General features: G+C 62.8%; 1 protein-coding gene across 1 annotated transcript in view; it reads right to left on the bottom strand.

The window, feature by feature from the left end:
* NTSR1 (neurotensin receptor 1) overlaps positions 1–18,648 on the bottom strand; it is a 28,177-nt gene extending 9,529 nt beyond the window's left edge. The window contains exon 1 of the mRNA XM_069496426.1: positions 17,962–18,648. Coding sequence (XP_069352527.1) covers positions 17,962–18,648 — 687 coding nt within the window. The remainder of the gene's footprint in view (positions 1–17,961) is intronic.
* Between the last annotated feature and the right edge of the window lie 2,596 nt (positions 18,649–21,244).

The raw sequence follows: 21,244 nt of genomic DNA, 5'->3' as shown, positions 1-21,244 counted from the left end.
GTGGCCCTGGTGCCTGGTCCTCACTGGCGGAGCTTGGCAGTGACTCACCCCCGCTTCCCGGAGGGGACGCTTTCTGTGGGTCACGGCCAAGGTTTGCGAGCGTATTGTCCAGAGCCCACAGTCCCTGGTGAGCTCTCAGGGACTGAGCCTCTGTCCACGGCTCCATCTCCTGCCTTCCTTTAGTTCCTTCTCCTCCACTTGGTCCCTGAAGGGGAAATTCTGGCTTGGAATTTCAGGGGGCGGCCGGGGGGCCTGGACCAGAGTTAATGGTGTCGGAGTCAAGAGAATGCCTGAGCCACAGGGACCCTCGGGAGTTCAGCACCACGGACAGCACCAGCCGCCGCTGGAGGGGCTCCCTGACTGCAGGGATGTGGGCTGGGCAGGGGGCTGGCGTGGGGACCCTCAAGCCAGCTGGGGTCAGGGGCCCTTCCAGAAACCCTCCAGCCCAAGTCCAGACCCTTCTCTGAGGTGGGCAGGTGAGCCACCTGTGACCTCGGCAGGAGGGGCTGCCCTCCCCTCGGCCATGTGGCCAGCAGCCCTCCACCGCGGTGGGCGGGCGGCAGCCTCCCCTCCTGCCTGCTGGAGCCGTGGAGGCCACTGTCTGGGCGAGCACTTGGCACAGCAGAAGCCCCAGGAGCCGCATCCTGTCAGAGCCCGGCTGTGCTGCAGGACTGGCACCAGCCCGGCTGCTGGGAGACCGGAGGTCAGCCCAGAGGGCCCCAATCGGATTAGGAAGACGGACAGAGGATTTCCCAATACACCCGCCCTTCCCTGCGCTGGGTGCGCGGCCTCCAGGGCAGGGCGCTCCCCTCGCTCCGCACAGCAGAGCAGGGCAGGGCCTGGGCTCGGCCCGGATGCCCCCGAGACTGTGGGTGGGCACCCCGCTGACCACTCTGAGGGCAGCATTCGGAGCGGCCGGTACTTTGGGTCATGGGGCGCCTCTCACAGTGACCTGCAGCCGTGTGCAGGCGGCAGCTGGCGCTCAGGGGCTGTGGCTACACGTCTGCTTGCCGTGTTTTCAAATACTCATCGCCTGAACGCCTACTGGAATGTTCACATCAGTGGGTGCTGGCTCGGTGGCAACAAATGGGGCTTTAACACCCTCGGAGAGGCTGGGGCTGCGCAGACAGCAAGCAGGTGGGCGGGGTCGCGGCCGGGTCTCAGCCCCTCCTGTGCCCCAGGGAATCTGAGCAGGACGGAGCCTTGGTGGCCTCCTGACCCTCACGTCCTGGACACAGAGAACAGCCCACGGGAGCTGCCCTGGGCTTGAGCCTTTCCTTGCAGAGAAGCGTCCTGCCCAGCGGCTGCCGGTTTGAGTGCTGGCTGCTGCCCACCCAACTGAGACATGAGCCAATTTAATCAGCTTTGCTAAGCCTTTTGTTTGCATTTTTCTAAGACGTAGGGCACTAATTTGACTCTGAAGGATTAGAAGTGGGGCCAACTCACTTAGCACAGAGCGGTTTCGAACCTTAGCCAAGCCGTCCAAACGTGCTCCTGCTCCGAGTTGGGAAAACCCCGGACGTGTGGACACTGCAGTGGGTTTCCAGGCCGTGCAAAGCCCCCCGCTGCGACCAGGGAGGTGAGGCTGCCGGCGGGGGACGGGCGGTGCTGCTGGGGTGCCCGCGTCCCAAGCAGCTTACTCTGTATTTCAGAAGGCGCATTTAGAAAAGCGCTGGCCGCACCTCACCCCGGGTGGAGCTGGCGCCGGGGCTGGGCGTGCAGGGCGCCCTTCACCTGCTCTCCGGTTCCCACCGTCGCCGCCAGCTGCCGGCAGCCCTGCAATTTCCAGTGTGTTTTCTTGCCACCTAATTGTGTGGGCAGTTTGGCGAACATCCTGTCCCTGCCGGTGTCTAATTGCCCTCCCCTGGCAGAGCTGGTCACAGCGCTTCGCCGTGGACATCTGGCTCCACTCACCGTCTCAGGGCCGCTCAGTAGAATCATGCTCTGCTCTCTTCCCGTGAATCCGATTATGCTGGACACAGAGCTGTGTGTGCCCTGCCATGGGAAGAGGCTTCGGGGTGGCCGGCGTGGGGAGCGGAAGGCTGGGGGGGCCACACTGGACTGGCACCCCCTCCCACACCAGCCGCCCTGGCTGGGAGGGGGCCTGTGACACGTGTGTGTGCCTCGCCCGGTGGCTGTGAGCAAGAGCAAGCCCCCCTCGAGGACAGCGCGGCCACGCACCCTCTCGAGGACCGCGAGCAGCTTGGCCGTTCTGCTCCGTGAGGGCACCGAGTGCGAGGCCCTGCCGTGGGTGGCGCGAGCCCTGGGTTTCCTCTGTCGCTAGAGACTGGGGTGACGACTGAGGCAGGCCAGGGTTTCGGTTTTGCCAAGTGACCTGGGCGTGTCCTCCACACGGGACCTGTTTGCTCCCTGTGCAGGGGGGGATGGGCCGGTCTGCCCCGAGATCTCGGCCGAGACCCTGAGCCTGGTCCTGCCCAAGGGCCGCCCACGGCTGGAGCCACTGCCATCAGCACCAGCGCGAGCCCCGTGGGCAGGAGGGCAGGAGGCTGCGCAGGGACCGCCCACCCAACCAGGCGTGGCCGAGGCACAGGGTCCCCTCAGGAGGTGTTGACATTCCGAGCCGGGAGCCAGAGGGGGCTGATTGGCTGGGGCGGGGCCCTCACTCAGGAGCCAAGGCGCGCGGCTCTCGGCACCGAGATCTCCCCCTGCCGTGTCGCTCGTGGCTCATCAGCCCGGCTGTTCCTCCTGCCGGAGCTCCCTGGCAGCGGACGCAATTTCAGGAAGCCAGGCCATGCCGAGGGCCTCCCTGTGGCCACTACCAGCTGGGAGACAGACTGCGACTGCAGGCCTGAGCAGGGAGTAGTTCCCCATCTGGTCTTGGAATGTTCCAGAACTCTGGCTGCACTGGCCTTGTCTGCCCCCCTCCCTGGGTCCACTCAGCCCACCCTGCACCCTCTAGGACCCTCCACGTACACCCCGCGCCCAGGCCCACGGTGTCCGACCCTCGCAAGCGGTTGTTGAACACCTGACACCTGCAAGGCACCCTCCCATGATGGGGTGAGCCGGGGAGCAGAGGGACAGGCCGTGAGGGGACGGCTGTGACAGGACCCGGGAAGCACAAGGCCCAGCCTGAGGACAGGGTGCTCTCGGGATGGGGGAGCTTTACACAGAAACTCAAGTGCCGAGGGCCATGGCTGGGAGAGCAGGGAGGAGGGCGTGAGACGGCGCAGGGCGGTGTGAGCGGATCGCCAGGGCTGGGACGCGGCGGGGGGAGGTGAAGCGGGCGGCGGCTGCAGCCACCTCTGCATTTGGGACGCTCTGCAGGGGGGCAGAGCCGGGCAGGGGCCAGGGAGGGCCAGGACTCATCTGCACTGGGGCACACATGGGGCGGGGTGAGGTCGGGGGGCAGGTGTGGGAAAGGAGGGGCAGAGGACGCAGCTCTCTGCAGAGCCGGCCCCTCTCTGGGCCTCCCCCAGCCCTGTTGTGCGGCCGGGTCCATGGATGGCCCTGGCTCCAGCTGCCCCTGTGCCCAGCACCCGTCCCTCGCTGGGAGTGGGCACGAGAGGCTCACGGTGCTCACAGGAAGCCTGACCGCGAGCAGAGGTGCGGCCGTGGCCAGCGGGCCCTCAACCCCAGCAGAGGGAGCCCTGCAGACGCCCGCGCCGGCGTCCCATCTCCGGACACGTGTCCTGGGACAGGGTTGGCAGGTGTTTTCTGTAAAGGGCCAGAGAGTGAGTGATTCTGCTTTTCCCGCCAGGCGGACTCTTGCACAACTACTCGGCCTGGCCGCTGCAGCCAAAACTCCGCCAGTGTGTTGAACAGGCAGGCTGTGCGCCAATAAGGCTTTCTTTATGACTATGGGGGCTGGATTTGGCCACAGCCGCCGTTTGCCGTCCCCTCCTAGAAGACTGTGCTCATGAGCCCGGGACACACTTGGGCACGCACATCGCAGCCCCATCTGCCCAGGAGAAACTGTGGCCAGCCTGAATAACCCCTGGGCAAGGCGTGCGCTCCCAGCCCGAGCCTGCTCCAGGGCGCCAGGAGCAGGAAAGGGAGGAGCCGGAGGCCTGTCGGCGAGTGTGACAGCGCCCCGCCCCCACCCTCCTGTTGGGAGGCAGTGACCCCGATTCCAGGGAGACCCCTGGCCACTCCCAGGGAAGCCGTCTGTCTCCCAGGCTAAGGAAGCCTTTCTTTCTCCTTTTCCCCTCAATCGTCCACAACGTGGTTTAAAGCAGCCCCGCGAGCCGGGTGCACGTGGCGGAAGCACGGGCAGGTTGCTCTTGTGTCAATCGGCCCTCAAGGCTCCACGTGCGGCCGCTGTGGGTGGCAGCCCCTGCAGCTGTGTGTGCGGGAGTGAGTCCCTGGGGTGAAGCCATCTTCCCTGCACGCGCCTTCACTGCTAACGATCTCGCAGAGTCCTCCTCACAGCTTTCATCCTATGCTTTGAGTCTCTGTCCCCGGGGAAATGTCCTAGCGGAGACCCTCTTGTCCCGCACCCCCTTCTTCCTGGGGGCACCGGCGGCCGAATTCCCACCGGAGCTGTCAGTCACCGGCTAGGACTGCCTGTCAGGTGCGGGCGAGGTGCCGAGCATCGGTGTCTGTAGAGTGGACGGCAGCACAGGTGTCCCTGAGCCTCCCCTCAGCCAAGCCCGGACACCGGAGGACGGGCCGAGATGCCGCGGTCTGCCCTGCAGGGAGGTGCCGAGCACCAAGGGCCACGCCGGGGCACCCTCAGCCCCGCACGCTGGGGACGGGCTGTTGCTGCTCCGGCGGCTTGGTCAGAGCTGGTGGCTGGGGCGAGCTGGCAGGTGGCCAGGTGCTGGCCTGCACCGTGCCATCCGCGGCAGCAGGCCGGGACCAGTCGGCGCCAGAGGCTGCGGCTCCTTCCGGCCAGTCTGTCACCGTCCTCGTCACCGGCTGGGCCAGGTGAGACCAGGTCTCCCGGACCACGGAGCCCACGGGAGGAATTCACAGCAGTGTCAGGGCCTGGGGACAGGGCGTGCCCATGGCTGACAGCTGTCAGGGTCCCCCGTGGGCTGGGACAGATCTGATCGGCGTGGCCATTCCCCATGAGACCCATGCGTGGTTCAGGCTGTGTCCCTGGGCCAGATGCTCTGTGGTCCCCACATGCCAGTAAGTGGTGCTCTGCTCTCCCTGGCACCACAATGCCCGTGTCCTCATGGTCACCAGAGGCTGTGCTGTCATGAGCACCTTGGCCATGGGTGTCACCTCAGGCGGGGGTGCCTCCCTGCATAGCCTGGCCTGTGGGGCAGCCGGTCACCCGAGACCTGCCCACGAACACAACTGTCCCGTGACCCCGCCGGACCCTCGGCCGGGGCAAGCTGGTCCCCAGGAGAGCCAGGCGGTTCCTCCTGTGCCAAGATGCCCTCCCTTCACGTGGGCCCCAGCCGCTCCCCGCAAAGAGGTGGAGTCAGTCGCCTGCCCGTACGCTGGAGGTACCAACCCGCCAGCCTCACGCTCGGGGACGGGGCTGCCTGCGCGTGAGGAAGCCCTGCTTGGTCTCCGGGACGGAGGGGCCGGGCCCAGTGGAGCCACCAGATGACTGAAGCTGCAAGAGTGACCCCGACGATGCCAGCTGAGCTGCCCAAATTGCCATCCAAAGATCATGAGTAAATAAATAATTACCGTTTTAAGTCAGCAAGTTTGGGGCTGTTTTGTTACACAGCAGACGTGTGTGTTTCTGACTTATCTGTCATTCCGTGTCCTCTTTGGGGAGGAGCACCCTGCTCGAAAGGCGCACAGCCCCCGAGGGCTGGCGAGGAGCCCGGGTGCCCCTCCCGCCTGCTCCGTGCAGGCAAAGTCAGAACTGGCCCCTGCGGAGCAGCCGGGCCATGGCACCTGCGTCCACGGCAGCCCCAGCTCCAGGTGTGCTGACTCAGGCCCTGCGCGGAAGGGACGCGTTTCGGGACAAACTTCCCACCGAGCTCACACCCGGCTTTCATAATCTCCAGGCTGGTCTCCCCAAGGCATGGCAGTCAGCACGTCCAGAAGGCAACTGCAGGCTCCGAGCAGTTGTCTTTGTAAGGACGGGAGAGGCTGGTACAGACCCCAAATCTGGGATTCAGATCAGACCCCCCCCAGAGAAGGCTGCACCAGCAACTGCCGGCTGGAGCCCTGCCCTCGACCTGCCATCCCCCTGCCCGGCTCACAGTTCCTCCGGGACCCTGGCTGTGGCAAGAGAGGGCACTGCACCCCTGCCAGTACCCCGCAGCCCCCGCCCGCCGGGCCTCCACCTGCACCCTCCCCACACGGAGGATTCAGCGTCCCTCACGGCGTGTTCGTCTCAAAGAGATAATTGTTCATTTGCTAGACTTGGCGCGTGTCCAGGAGGCAGCGCTTGGGCTGTTGTCGAGAGACAACCCAGGCAAGATGCTCGGAGGACAGCAGAGGCCTCGATGGGATGTCGATTGTTCTGTCCCCGCCAGGGCCCCTCGCGGCGCTGTGGCCCCACCTCCTCCGCCAGCCCGTGATCGTGGCCATTTGGCCACTTGCGTAACCGTGAATGGGGCGGCCGGGGCCCAGCTTGGTGCCCACATCCCCCTGCCCCTCTGTCCCCTGCCCCTCAGCTGAGGACCCTGCAGGCCGGGTGGTCCCCTGAGCGCCAGGCAGGGGTGGAGGCTCACCCGGAGCTGGTAGCTGCTCAGAGCCGGAGGGGCCTGGCTTCCCTTCCCATCACACACCAGCACCTCCGTGGGCGGAGGCCCCTTTGTTCTCAGGGAAGCTGCCCATCCCCCAGGGCTGGCGTCCCTCCCTGCTTCTCCCTCCGTCTGTCCCCTCCTGTTCCCCGTCTCTGCCTCCATCTTTGTCTCTGTCTCTCTCTGTCTCTCTCTCCCTCCCTCCTCCCCCCAGAAGTGATCCCCACGGCCCCCAGAATTGCTGGGGGACACACCCTGGAGTGAGTCCAGTCAATCATAGCCGACTTTCTAGAACTCTTTCCGAGCAGGAGAGCTGGATGGACTGTGGGATTCCCACACGGGGACCTGCCAGCAATGGCTCCCTGCCCAGGAGAAAACACAACTGTCCCCAGAAATGCCCATCAGTCCCCAGGAAGGAGCACAGCTCGTGGTGTCAACCGCCTGCTTCGGATCAAGGCCCCTCTGGCCTGATCGGCACCATTTCAGCCTCTCCGGGGCCACACCCCCAGGGCAGGCGCTTGCGGGAGGAGGCGACTTCTCTATAAGGGGTGATCGAGAGGCACTCTCCGTGACACATCTCCCCAAAGACACCCTCACACAGCGTGTGACATTTAGATCACTTGGAATTTGCAAGTCCAATGCCGACATGAATATTCAGGGCGCTGGCTGCTTGGAAACCACCGGGCCTGGGTGGCCACGCCTCTGCGCATGACGTGGGAATCCCACCAAGTGGTGGCTTCTCCGAGTGGTGGCTTCTCACGGAAGAACGTTCCAAGGCTTGAAAGCTGCCACCTTCCGTGGGCCTCAGGACAGGCAGAAGCACAAAAGGTGTCTGGGGTTAGAGCTTTCGGGATGTGACTATCCGCCCGGGGGCTTTAACTGGGAGCGTTCTGAGCGTCTCCTCCCTGATCTGACACAAATGTAGGTATTTTTAATACGTTAGACAGGCTCCTTTTAAACAAGCTGTCGGGAAAATTAACTGCAGGAAGTTTCACCGAGTTGCCCTTGTCTAGTGCCCTGCAACTACCGGCTGCTAGTCTGCGGCGAGCGTGGCCGGGTGGGGGCCTCAGAGACCCCTCCTGCTCCGGAAACGCTTCCTTGGGCGTGGGGTTCGCTCCCTGACCCATCACTGCTCTAGTGTCCGAGCGGCTGCCTGGCACTTGTCCCCGACCTTCCCGGCCCCTGAGGGCACAGAGGCCCCCACTGTCCTGGGGGGGGTCTGACCAGGACTGTGGCCCCTGAGCCTGGGGCCAGGGCCCAAGCACCCCCATCTGCCCCCTCCTCCCAAACTGCGGTCCAGCCCCAGGCGGTGGCTCAGGTCCCCAGAGGGGACAGTGCACCTCGGCCACACAGGCCTTAGAGCTGGGCAGACTCTGGGCCCCGACCCTGTGCCAGGCCAGTGGCCCCGCCCGCCTCCTATGGGCGGCTGCAGCTGCACAGATCTTGCCCGTGGCCCCGTCTGTCCTTCTGCGACTCAAGCTGACCTGCCGTGACGGGAGGACCCCCTGGAGACCACCCAGTGGGTCAGTGTGGTCACCTGGAGCTGCATCCTGAGAATCCCCAGTCCGTCTCCCCGGCTCGGCTCTGCTCCCCCCCTCAGCCCGGCAGGGCAGCGGGACAGTGACGGGCAGTGCTGGGGCTCCCCACGCCGGGGACAGGCCAGAGAGGGGAGCCTCAGGCCGCCTGGGAAGGCCCCTGGGCCCGAAAGACCCCTGCCCCCAACTGCAGCTTCCGTGCTTTGAGGGTCTGGGTGGGGGCGACCCTGGGTCTGGCCATCCTGGGGGCGGCCCCCTGGGGGATTGGTTCGGCCCAGATGCGACGGCTTCTCCCTCATCGCCAGGCAATAAATAGCAGCCTGGACAGCCACTTCCTACTGTGCACATCCTGTCGGGCGCGCAGCCCGCGGCCACGGGGTTACAAAGCCGCTCGCCGGACAGCCCGATGCTCTGCTCCTGCTCCTTCTGGCACGACCCAGACCCACGCACTGTCCCCGACACTCGGGAGCTGGGGGCTCACGGTCCTGCCAGACAACTGGGGAACGATGCCCTGGACAGTGGCGTCTGTGAGCAGTTGGAACTTGGTAACTCACAAGCAGGAATTATTCCTAAACAGCCCCAGCACTCTCTGAACGTCGACAGGCTGGGAGTGTGGTTTTATTTTAAACAGAGGAACTGTTTTTGAGTTTTAAGAGCACAAAACTCTCTGAAGAATGCTCTTAACCTTTAAATATGTCAAAGGAGAGTTACTGAAATTTATAATAAATTCACCTTTTAACAGACAAGGGCCAAAAATGTTTAAGTCCAAACAATGTTGCTCTTTTTCATAAGCCTCGGTGTGAGATTTACTCAAAGCCTCGGGATCCGTGTTTCTAGGATAACTGTTTCTTTGTTATGTATTCTCTTGCAACATTGTTTCACTAATTCCTTTGAGCCAACATATTTTATCATAAGCTGCCTCAGATATTTTTGAAAGTAGCCAGTGTTTAAAACCTGCAGATGATTGTTCCCTGGGGTCCTGGACTAGCTCTCCTGCCATAAACAGCTATAAAGCTGCACATAACGCGTCAGGCAATTGTGTTTGGACCCTGGGAAAGCCTCAGACTGTGGCCCTGCAGGGACACTCACAGGTGGGTCCATAGTCACCCATGTCCCTGCCCGGGGGGCATTTTCTGGATGGAGACACAGGGGCCGAGGTCTGGGCAGAACTAGCTACCCAAGCAGGAGGCAGAGGTCAGGCTGGGGCTGGGAAGAGGCTTGAACCTGCACGCAAGCCCCCGGAGAGGGGCCTGCATGTCGGGGGTCCTCAGAAGCCTGCAGGGGCCTTCCTGGGGCTCGGGCTGGCCGGCTGAGCCCACAGACCACAACGCTGGGAGCTCACTGGAGGCAGCTGGCGATTCCAGCAGAGATGGTCACGCGACAGTGTGAATGTACCTAACGCCACTGACCTGTACACTTAAAATGGTTAAAGTGGCAAATGTTATGTTAAGTACATTTTACCACCACAACAAAACACTATCATTCACTGTATTAACTGAATAATGAAGAAAAACAGTATGATCATACTAATAGACACAGAAAAATCACTGCACAAAATTCAACATCCAGTCATGATTTTAAAAAACTCGTAGGAAACTAGGAATAGAAGGGAACCGTCTCAACTTGATAAAGAGCTTCTACTAAAAACTCAAACTAAAAACTTCATACTTGATTACAAAGGCACAAGCCTTTCTCCCTAAGGTCAGGAGCAAGGCAACGACGTCTGTCCTGGTCATCGCTGTGCTCAAGTCACAGCCAGAGCAACGGAGCAAGGAAAGGACATAAACGAGGCAGGGAGGAAGCGATGAGCTCTGTGTTCACAGATGACACCACTGACCACTGGAATCCCAAGGAACCCACAAAAACCTTCTAGAATTAATAAGTGTGTTTATCACAGTTGCAAGACACAAGATCAATATGCAAAAAACTAATTACGTTTGTGTATGTGAGCCATCAAAACATCAGAGACAGAAAATTTCAAAAAAAGGTACCATATGCAATAGCAGCCAAAGGCAGGAATACTCCGGAACAAATCTAATGACATATGAGTAGGATCTGCCTGCTGAGAACCACCACCGATAAAAGACATCGGAGAAGACCTAATGAATGGACAGATGTCCTGCACTCACGGACCGGAAGACTGAGGTCAGGAAGCCACGCCTCCCCTGTAGGGTGACACAGTCCCAGTCAAAACCCAGCAGGGCTTTTGCAGTACTGACAAGCCAGTTCTAACACTCACGTAGAATGCAGAGGAGCTGGAATAGCCAGGACAAGTTGGAAGAGATGGGTACAGCCACAAGACTCATGCTACCCGCAAGGCTTACTGTGGTGCTATGGTAATCAAGACAGCGGGGGACTGCGGACGCCGGACATGCAGATCACAGGGACAGATGGAAGCCTGGATATGGACCCCACAGACACGGTCGGCTGACTCGACTTGACTAAGGCGCAAAGAACCTTTGATGGAGAAAAGATCATCTTTTCACAAGAGGTGCCGGAGCATTTGGATTAACTGTGTGCAAAACAAAACACACGAGTATACCTCACGCCCTGCAGAAAAGTTAACTCGAAATGGGTGCATAAACATCAATTTAAAAAATCAGATGTCTAGAAGATAACAGAAGAGAATCTTCCTCACTTTGGATTAGGCACTGAGCTCTTAGACACAAAAGCACGAGCCATAAAGATTTCCGACATGTTGAACATCATCAAAATGACGACCTTTTGCTCTGTGAAATCCGATGTTAGAAATACGAAAAGATGAGCCACAGATGGGGAGAAAATATCTGCAAATCACACGCCTGACGAAGGACTTGTACGCAGAATATACTTGGAACCGCTCAAGACCCAACCATAAGGAAACCACCACCCAATTTTAAAAATGAGCAACTGGAACAGACGCTTTGCCAAAGAAGAATTGCAGATGTCAGATCAGCACAGGAAAAGATGCTGAACGTCGTGAGTCACTGGGAAATGCAAATCGAAGCCGCACATTACCACTGCAAACCCAGTCCAGTGGGGAAATGAAAACAAACCAAAACCAGAACGTGCCGATACCAGCGCTGGCCAGGACGCAGAGTGACGAGTATCTTTACATTGCTGGGGACGTTCCAAGTGGACAGTCCAAGGGAAACAGGATTTTCACCTTGGAAACGCTGGCGTCCCCTGCGCAGTTGCACGTACACCCTCTGTGCCGCCCAGCCGTCCCACTCCTGAGACGTGGAAATGTATTTTCACACGGAATCCCGCATGGGAATATCGCCAAAACCCGGGAACATCCCCAGTGTCCTTTGATGGGCAAACGGAGAAGATGTGGCGCCTCCACCCCACGGACTCCTCCTCCGCAGCAAACGGCACCAGTGGCTGGTGCAGGCGCGAGAGGGAGCCTTGAGTGTGTCAAGGAGGGGTCTGACCCAGGGCTGCATCCCAGACGGCCGCCCATGTGACACCCCGGAGGGGTCGGCGGTTGCTGGGGGCCGGCGTGGGGGCCCCGGGGCAGCAGGGTGACGCTGGGGGTGGTGGGACTGGGCTGTGTTTCCTCCCACGGAGCTTACGTGACTGCATCGGTCAAAGCTCAGAGACATAAGCAAAGCAGAGACTCTTACTGCAGGTAAATGGAAAAATAAAATTAAAACAAAGGAAAATGTGTATCTATGTTAGCGCCCAACCACTTTTTTGCTGCTTTCTCCACCCCCACCTGGTCTAGGCCACCTTGGTCACTCACCTGGGATGTGGCAGCAGCCTCCTCACCATCCCCCGGCCCCAGGTGCCAGCAAGGCAGGCAGAACCGTCCCTCGAGACGGCAGCCACGTCGCGGCTCTGCTCAGGCTCCCGGGGCTACTCAGGGCTCCTAGACCGGAAGGCGCAGCCTGGTCACGTCATCTGCCGGCGCCGCCGCCCTGCCCGGCTCACTCCGCTCCGGCCGTCGGCCCCTGGCCGTCCCTCCATCGCACCGGGCACCTGCCTGGCATCTGCCCGACACCTGCCCAGGTGCACATCTCTGGGGGACCTTCCCGACCTGGACCCCTCCCCCCTGCACTTGTCACTGTCTACTGTTCACATGTTGTCCCTATTTAGCTTATTTCCTGTCTCCTCCGGTGGGACCTGAGCTCCACGGGGGCAGAAACTCTGGCCAACTTGTTCACTAATGTCCCCACGGTGCCTGGCATGTGGCAGGTGCTTGGTGAGCGAACAAAGAACGAAGGACGGAAGGAGGAAGGTGGGGAGGAGGGCAAGGACGTCATCCCACATGCTCAAGGAGAATCCCCCAGCACGGCTGCCGCAGAGGCCTGGCCCAGGCGCGGCCCCCGGGCTGCCAGTGCTTCTCGAAGGCGGTGGACAGATGCCGACCAGGGCCCGTGGCTCCCAGACCTAATTGGCGTGGGAGCGAGGCTGGGGGTCCCTGCAAGACCCTGCAGTGTGCACGCGTGTGGACGACGGACCTCACGTCGTTTGCATTAGCAATACAAACCAGCGTGTTGGTGCCTGAGCCCTTACCGGGCCCCAGGCATGGTCCCAAGTGCTTTATTGCGTTGACCCACTAAACCACAGAGGAACCCTCGTCTCCAGTTGGCTGCTGGGGAAACTGAGGCACAGAAGGTTGCTCTTCTTGCCCAGGGTCCCGTAGCCAGCGTAAAGCTGGGCCTTGAAGGAGCGCAGCGCACCCTCTCTGGCCGCAGCAGAGTGGGACCCTGGGGGCCGCTGGGGAGCAGCGGGGTCTCTGGGGCAGGCAGACCCCACAGCATGGCCTCAGGAACACCGTCCCCTCCAGGTGCCAAGAACCAGGACCCCATGTCCCTCTGTGCTGGTGAGAGCGGCTGGGAGCTCCCGGGGTGCCTCTGGTCCGTTTGGGCCTTCTTGGCACCTTCTTGGCTGCTCAGGGCAGCAGGACCTCGAGGGGCGCAAAGGCTCAGGGGGGAGGGGACCTCGCCACCCAGCGCAGCCGTCAGAGGACGGGGCCGTGGAGCTCCCTGCCACTCTGCTGGCCACAGACTCGCTGACACAGACTCACAGGTGCCGGAACAGCCCTCATCCGCAGTCCCAGGGTTTTGATGAATATTTGTCTGTGTGACCCCCACCATAGCCACAGCCCAACACAGAACATTCCGTCACCCCAGGGTGCCTGGCACCCCGCGGCCACCACCCCTCCCCAAGCTGCTTCCTGTCCTGCACTCAGCCCCCCCAGAACAGCATGTGGCCAGCCACGGTCACCCCAGAGTCTGGCTTGTCTCACTCTGTGACGTGGGATTCCTCGGGTGTGAGTCACCGACTCACCGGGAGGGAAAGTGGAAGAGAGGTCACCGGGGCTGGGTGGGGTGTCTAATGGGGACGGAGCTTCACTGTGGGGAGACGAGAACGTTCTGGATGGTGGTGATGGAGGTGCCACGGGAGGGTGGTTGACAACACGGAACTCCGCCGGAGCAAACAGTTACGACGGCACATTTTATGTCACATGTATTTCACCACAATGTTTTAAAAAAGGAAAGTTTGAGAAAAAAACACAAACTACTAGATGACCAGACGGGACTTTACGCTTGAGGAAAACCAGGTCGACATTCGCACCCGGCCCGATGCCGGCCCTGCGCCCGCCAGGGCTCCGCCCAGCCCGGGGGCCTCACTGCCGCTGGGCGACCCCTGCAGAAGGGCTGCAAGGCTCCGAGCTCCGAGGTCACGAGGCCTGGCCCGGGGTGACCTGCGCACGGGGTGCTCGGCCGGCGCAGGGCGGCTGCAGCCCCACAGCCCCTCAGCACCCGCAGAGCTGCAGACGGGGCCTCCGCACACGCCGTGTCCTTGGAGAGACACGTCCTCAGACGGCCGTCAGTCTGAGCGCAGGACGGCCGGGAGAGCTGACATCTGGGTCCCAACGCAGAGCTGGGGACCCAGGGGCCAGGGGACGTCACTCCTCCAGGACTCCAGGCCGGGTCTGAGCCAGTTGCGGGCAGCTCCAGCCCCTTGAGCCCCCTCACTCGCCCGTCTCCCCTGAGAGCCTGACCCGCACCCTCGGGAAGCACAGAGGGTCGGACTGGGCGTCCCTGGCCGGGGGCACCTCCGGGCTCTGTCCCTGTCCAGCCGGGGGTCCGTCTGTGTGTCCTCACCCTGTGATCTCTTGCCTGGCCCCCAGGCATAGGCCAGACCCTCCCTCACGCCGGGGCCTCGGAGCCGCAGTCTGAAGGCAGGTTTCACAAGCCGACTCTGTCCTGCCTGCACACGGCCTCCTGGCCTTTTGCAAACTCGTAATTACAAAGTTTTCAAACATACACAAAGAGCATCGCTAATACGCAGTGTCGACTCCAGGCTAAGCTTGCCTACCCCGCAGCCCTCCTGTGTCCCCTTTCCCAGACCCCTTTCAGTGCGTGACCCCTTCCCTCGCGCCAACCCACTCCACCCCCCGAGGTGCAGACGGAGAACTGTGGTTATATGTCGGGCACCGTCCTGGGGGTCTGCTGCCTGCCCCTCCTTGCCACAGTCTCTGTCCCTGTGGGACCCACACAGAACTCCTTCTGCAACTTCCCAACTTGGAAAAGTTCCGAACTGCAGACAGGTTGTGAGGACACCCAGAACCCCGGCCCTCGGGCCAGGTCTGCGGGTCCCCATGTGCTCTCCTCAGAGTGGCCACCCCTCCCAGCCCCCTCAGCACTGGGAGTGAGCGGGAGACGTCACTCTTCTGGGCCTCCAAACAGCCCGTGTATATTTCGGAGAACAAGGTGCAGCCCGCGGAGCAGCCGCTGGGGAGCCGCGGGGCACCGTCCAGGCCCGAGCGCAGGGGAACCAACTTTCTTCCCTGTGGAAACAGGTCCTGGGTGCCTCTCCCTCCTGGAATCTGTCAGCCCTTGATGGCCTGGGTGTCCAGACGTCACCTTGAGACCCATCTGCCATGGGCTCCCGGCAGGGGTGTACGAGGCCAGCTCCCGGCATGCAGCGGGGCCAGAGAGGGCTCCTCAGTGCTCCCCTCCCCCTGGAGGGAGGTTGGGCCCCCGGGGTCAGCTCGGAGCACGAAACGCAGAAGAGGTTTTCTGAACAACAAGGGACAAGGCCACAGGCTGAGCCCAGGATTGAGTTCCCTCTGCCGTGGACAACGGCACTAATGAGATGTGATAAAAAGGCCCTCAGCGGCCGCTAATGGCAGATCTAATGGACTCGCGCCTGGTGATGCCGGCAGGGCTTGCTTTGGTGTGTGCCATGGAGGAGGTCTCTGAAAACCGTTCCGAAGGACAGGGCCACCTCAGTCAGATCTGAGCCGGACGCCCGAGTGCCCAGGCCTCTGTCCCTATCAGTGCCCTGCACACACACACGTGTGCGTGCACACACTCCCGGGGCAGTGAACACGGGACCCTGCTGACACACAGTCTGTGCCAGGGGGACCTTGTCACACCTGTGGTCAAAGCAGGAGGCCGGGCCTGGACTGCAGGGGGCCACGCGAGATTCAGGGCCGGTCCACGTGGGCAGGGCTACGTGTGTGGGTCAGAGCGGGGCAGTCCTCGGAGAGCCCCAGGGCATCCTGAAGACCTCTGAGCCTGGCTCCTCCCCTCAGTCGCCCTGCTGGCCCCGGGCACACGTGCCAGCCGCCCGCCTGGCAGTGCTCAAAGTTGCACCAATTTTACCACCAAACCACCTCCTTTCTAACCCGATTCTGTTGGCAAGTGCCCAGGTCAGAGTCTCACCGGGGGGGGGAGGCTGGCAGGCCCCGTGGGGACACGTGGGCTGGGAAGGCCAAGCTGTTTTGGGAAGAGGGGCTGTTTTGATTGGCCAACACCTCGACCTTCCAAACATGGTCAAGGAGAGGGGCACGAGGACCAACGTCCAGCTCTGCTCTGGCCACAGTTTGGAAACAGTGGACATTTGCCTGGATCTGCCAGACAGCGCAGCAACCCACATGGGGACCGCACAACCCCCCACCCTGGAAACCCTCCTATGATGGCAGCTGGGGGTGGGGGGTGGGGGGTGGGCAGGCCCAGCCTCTCCGGTAGGGCACGCTCCTGTCACGAGCACAGAGGAGCTGGTGTGCAGGACCCGTGGAGCCTGGGCACAGCCACTAGCTTCGGAAGGGAGAGTGGCCTTGCCATCAGTCACTCCCAAGCACATGGCTGAGCCCCTTAAAGACAAATGGGGACCACGCTGTCCGGGGGCGCTAAGGAAGCCGGAGAGTGTTTGGTCAGCGGCACCTGCCCAGGGCCAACGCTCCACAGGTGTCTGAGGGGGTCAGCACCTGGCAGTGGGACCAGGCACACGGCACTTTGGGGCCAAGCGATGTCGTGTGGGTGTCCAATTCCGAGGGCCCAGCAGAGGGTCCACAGGACAGGGGGACATTTCGTAGAGCTGGGGCCGGGCTGTCCTCTCTCCCTCTGCTGCGTCCGTTTGCAATGATTTCGAAAGGACATGCTGCTCCTGCCCAGGCCTGGGGGGACAGGAGGGGAGGGGGCTGAGTGCAGCATCTCCAGGTGGGCACCGGGCACACGGACCCCTGGTGGGGATCTGACCCGGGGCTGCTGCCCCCAGGCCCCTCAACCAGAGCCTCTGGGCAAAGCCCATCAAAGACAGGAGCTTGAGGCAAGAGAATGAGCCTCAGAGGAGGCGGAAGATTTCCCAGTCTGTTTCCCACCCTCGGCCCTGTTGCGTCTGCCCCTGGCGAAGGGCAGGAATCTCCCTGGAGAGCAGGGCTCTGACTCACCCCCTCGCAGCTGCTCGGGAGGGGCCTCCCCACGGGGACACCTGTAGCCACAGGCTGCACACACGGCCGGGGACAGGAGTCTCATTCTGCCCCCATGGCCGACCTCAGCAGTGGTTGGTGGAGGGTCAGCCAGGGCCCAGGGGGTCACAGGGGCAGGCGGCGCCCTCCCTGGCACTGCCGTATCCCCGCCGGGCACGAGGCCGCCGCGGAAGTTCTGCAGGGAGGGGGCTGATGCTGGGGCTGCCCTGGCCCGTCTGGCCCGGCAGAGACCCTGCTCAGACCCTTCTCTCCCCGCCTTCCGCAGCCCGCCCTGGGATGGAGGGAACCCGACCTTCAAGGCTACCCGGGTCCGAGGGCCCAGATGCCATTCAGTGTCGTGTCTGCCCCGACCTCCCCTGTGGACACCCTCCGGCCTCTCTCCCCGGCAGAGACGTCACCACCACCGCCACCACCAGCCACCGCCGTCCCCTCTGAGTGCTTCCACGTGCCACGGCCCACGCCAGCCCTTCCCACCAGGGTGCCCCAATGCTCGCCCTCTGAGGGCAGCGCCACGACTACTCCATTTTGCAGGTGGGGAAACTGAGGCTAACTGGGGACCAGCCCAAGATGGCATCGGCTTCAGCTCTGACACTCAGGCTTGTGCCGAGGCGGGGCAGCCCAGGGGCCTGAGGGGCCACTTTGGGGCATCTCTGCAGGGGGCACAAAGCCTGCTGAGAAGCAGATGAAAGGGACTCTCCCTTGAAAGAGGCTGACGCCAGCTCCTGCCAGTCTCCATTAGCTCTTTAGGAATTTGGAGACACCTGAGGTCCATCCACAGACCCCAGGGAGGTCACTGGCAGGGTCTCTGGCCCCCCTCCATAGAAGGGGAGGGTGGGGCTGGGCCTGGCAGCGCTGGAGTGAGGGGTGGGAGGAAGGGTGTCCGCCTCCCCCACTGGGCCCTCCCTTCCCAGCTTCCCCGGGCGAGACTTTCTCAGCTCTCCACTCCCGTGCCCACAGGGTACCTACCCCACTGGAAAGTAATTTTGGGGTGTGGGAAAGGGGAGAGCCGAGGCTCCCCGGGACAGATGGCTACTGGTGCCTCCTCCAGAGACCCCAGCCTGGCGCCCAGTGGGCGCTTCTCCCCCTGGAAGAGGCTGCTCACCTGTATGACGGCCTTGACGGTGGCAGTGCGGACGGTGGGCGTGCACACCAGGCCACCGGGGTGCTGGCCGTCGGCGCTGCGGTTCTGCTGGCCCATGGTGAACAGCATGGGCACCGCCAGCAGGCCCGAGGCCAGCCAGATGGCACCGATGAACTTCTTGGTGCGGCTGCGGGACATGAGGGTCTTGGCCTTGAAAGGGTGGCAGATGGCCAGGTAGCGCTCCACGCTCAGGCTGGCCACGTTGAGGGCTGTGGCGTAGGTGCAGGCATCGCGCAGGAAGTAGTAGCCGCGGCAGACGGCGTCGCCGAAGGCCCAGGGGTGGTGCACCCAGATGAAGTTGTACAGCTCCACGGGCATGGCCAGCAGCAGGATGAGCAGGTCGGACAGCGCCAGGCTGCCCAGGTGGTAGTGCACGGCGCTCTGCAGGTGCTGCAGCGACTTCCTGCGCGCCAGCGTGAACGCCGTCACCGCGTTGCCCACCGTGCCCACCACGAAGAGCGCCAGGTACACGGCCGTCACCAGCACCTTGGAGTAGATGTCGGTGTTCACGTCCAGGTCGCTGCTGGGCGCGGCCAGGACGTTCTCCGACGCGTTGTCTGAACCGTTGCCGAAGCCCGGGGCCAGGAGCGCCGCCTCCAGCCCCGAGCGCGGCCGCGGGGTGCCCGGCGCAGAGCTGTTGAGGCGCATGGCGGGTGCCGGGTCTGCAGCTCTGTGCCCCGTTCCAGGGCTCGAAGTCCGGGCGAGAGCGGGCGGGTCACAGGCGGGGACAGAGGAGGAGCCCCAGGAAAGGGCGCACACAGGAGGGCGAGCGGGGCACCGTCTAGCCAGGAGGCGCCGACCCAGAACGCGCTGCCCCTGGAGCGCTCGGATTTGCGCTTGCCGCGGGCTCCCGGCTCCAGACCCCGCGCTTCCTCCGGCTCCCTCCGGGCTCAGTACTTGCCGCGGGCTCCGGGCGGCCTCGGATCTCCAAGCCCCACAGGTCCCGGGCCGGCCGGGGCAGCAGTGCGGTCCCGAGGACGGCTTCTGGCGCGGCAGAGCTGAGCGCACGCACTGCTGCCCGGCGCGCTCCCCTCTCTTGCTCGGCCCCGCTCCCTCGCGCTCTCCCGCACCGCTCCGCACGCCTCCCGCCGCGCCCGCGCCCTCCCAGCTCTGGAGCCTCCTCCTCTGAGCGCGCGAGCGGCGCGCCCAGCCTCGGGGGGCGGTGGAGGGAGAGGGAGGCGCCCAGGCTGCTGTCCCCGCCCCGCCCTGCAGGCTGGTGGGTCCCTCGCCCTCCCAGGGGGCAATGCGGGCCTGGGTGAGGGCCCTGGGGCACCAGGCTTCCTGGCAGGTGCAGTGGTTGGGCATTAGATATTTCCAGGCGCTCTCCCCAGGGCGGCCAGGGTTCCTCCTCCCTGGTCTCCCCAACTTCTCGTGCCCTGGAAAGGGAGCTGCGCTCTCCTCCCCACTCCAGCTTGCTCAGTGGGGTGAGGGTGGGGCTGGGTGGGCAAGGAGGCAGCTTCCCGCCGGCAGGGCTGGGCCTCTCTGCACAGCTGGCCGGGCTGACCCTCCCTCCTGGGTGCCCACCAGTGCCAGTGTGGGCGGGCGTGTAGAACGCCCGGGGCTGGGGTGGGGGGGGAGTGTAGCACCACTAAGTCTGGGAGGGGGTGAGTGAGGGGAAAGCAGAAACATCACCCACGCAGCCCCCTGTGCCTGGCACCCAGGGGTGGCCTTGAGCCACTGTGGGATGTGAGTGGGCATCTCTGTGCCCCTTGGTCACCCTGAGAGCCCAGCAGGGTTGGGAGGATGTGAGGTGGGGCGGGGCCCATCTGGGCCTCCCAGACCCTCTGCAGCCCTCCACACACTCACCCCTCCAGGGCGCCCGATTCTGCCTGGACGGCCATGGAGGGCAAGGTCCTGGACCTTCCCCACGTCCGTCCGCCCGGCACCGGGAGGGGCACAGGCAGAGGTGGCTTGCTGCCATCTCTGGGCTGCCCAGGGGCCACCACTGTTCCCCCTGGGACCTCCCCTGCACCCCTCCTCCTGGCTCTGCACCCCCTGGAGATGCAGGTCAGGCCCTGGTGGCTGCGCCTGCCGTGCTGGGAGAGGAAACCCGGGCAGGCAGAGCGGCTGGGATGGAGGCAGGGCCGGACGCCAGGGAGAGGTTGGGCTGAAGAGCGACTGTGACCCAGGTCTCTGTAGATTCTGTTCTCCAGCTGCCTGGGGGGGAGCTGTTCTACCCAAGCTCGAAATTCACACCGGGGAGTCTCAGCTCATAAAAACAAGTGCTTAAATATTTAGCCTTTAGAGGAAACACAAGTATTCCCTTTGCTGGAAGCCAGCATGGCAGGCTCAGGGGTTGGCAGACGAGGCTTGAATCCCGGCCTCTGCTTAACATTTGGGTGAGAGTTTCAGCCTCTCTGTGCCTTGACTTAGCATCCGTGTGACGGGAACAGGGTGGCAGGGAGGCTCCTGGGCGGGGCTGTCACGATGGGTCTGGGAGGGGCAGGGCGTGTTGATAGGTTGTGCCCCCACCTGCTGGGGTGTGAGGTGCAGTGTCCTGTCCCACAGAAGTGGGCTTGAGTGGGCCGCTCTGCCCCCGGAAGCCACAGTCCTCCAGTTAATGACAGGTTTGTGCTGGGACCCGAGTGTCCACACCACGCTGGGGTGCTGGTGCCGGACGACCGCAGGACATGCTCACTGCTGCCGGCCCAGGATCACCAGGGCTGGACCACGGGCTGGGCCACCTGTCGCCCCTGCCGTTCGCCCCTTTGACGGCCGGATGTCGGCAGGAACTCGCTACCCTGGCCCCTTAAGCCCACTGTTTGGTTTGCAAACCCATGACCTTTTGGCTAAGCTGGCCTTATTTTGAAAGATTTCTTTTTGAGCTAGCCTAGGAGCTTAAAAAATCATAAAAGGTGACTTAGCACAAATATTATGACAAGGCATTTGCCTAAAACCACCTAGGAAAATGTCACTTGGAAGGCCTTGTTCTACACACAGTGGACTGCGGGCCGGTGGCAGGCTCCCTGGTGAGCACGTGGCCGGCTGCTCTGACGGCTCCTCCGAGCACTCGGGAACCAGCGGCTCAGTGGCCGGAGCCTCTCAGCTCCCTGTTGTTTGCCTCTTTCTCTTCTTGTTTCCCCAGCCGGGAGAGCAGCTTCCTGAACAGCTGCAGCTCTCTAAAGCCAACACTGTGAGGACCTTGGGGAGGGCAGAGCCTGGTCTTGTGCCCGTTGGTGACCCAGCCATGCCCTGGGCCAGCCGGACTGTGCCCTGACGTGGGGAAGCCAGCACAGCCCGGGGG

The sequence above is a fragment of the Eulemur rufifrons genome, chromosome 20, assembly GCF_041146395.1.
Source record: "Eulemur rufifrons isolate Redbay chromosome 20, OSU_ERuf_1, whole genome shotgun sequence".
NCBI lineage: Eukaryota > Metazoa > Chordata > Mammalia > Primates > Lemuridae > Eulemur > Eulemur rufifrons.
This window is presented reverse-complemented; position numbering and strand designations above follow the sequence as displayed.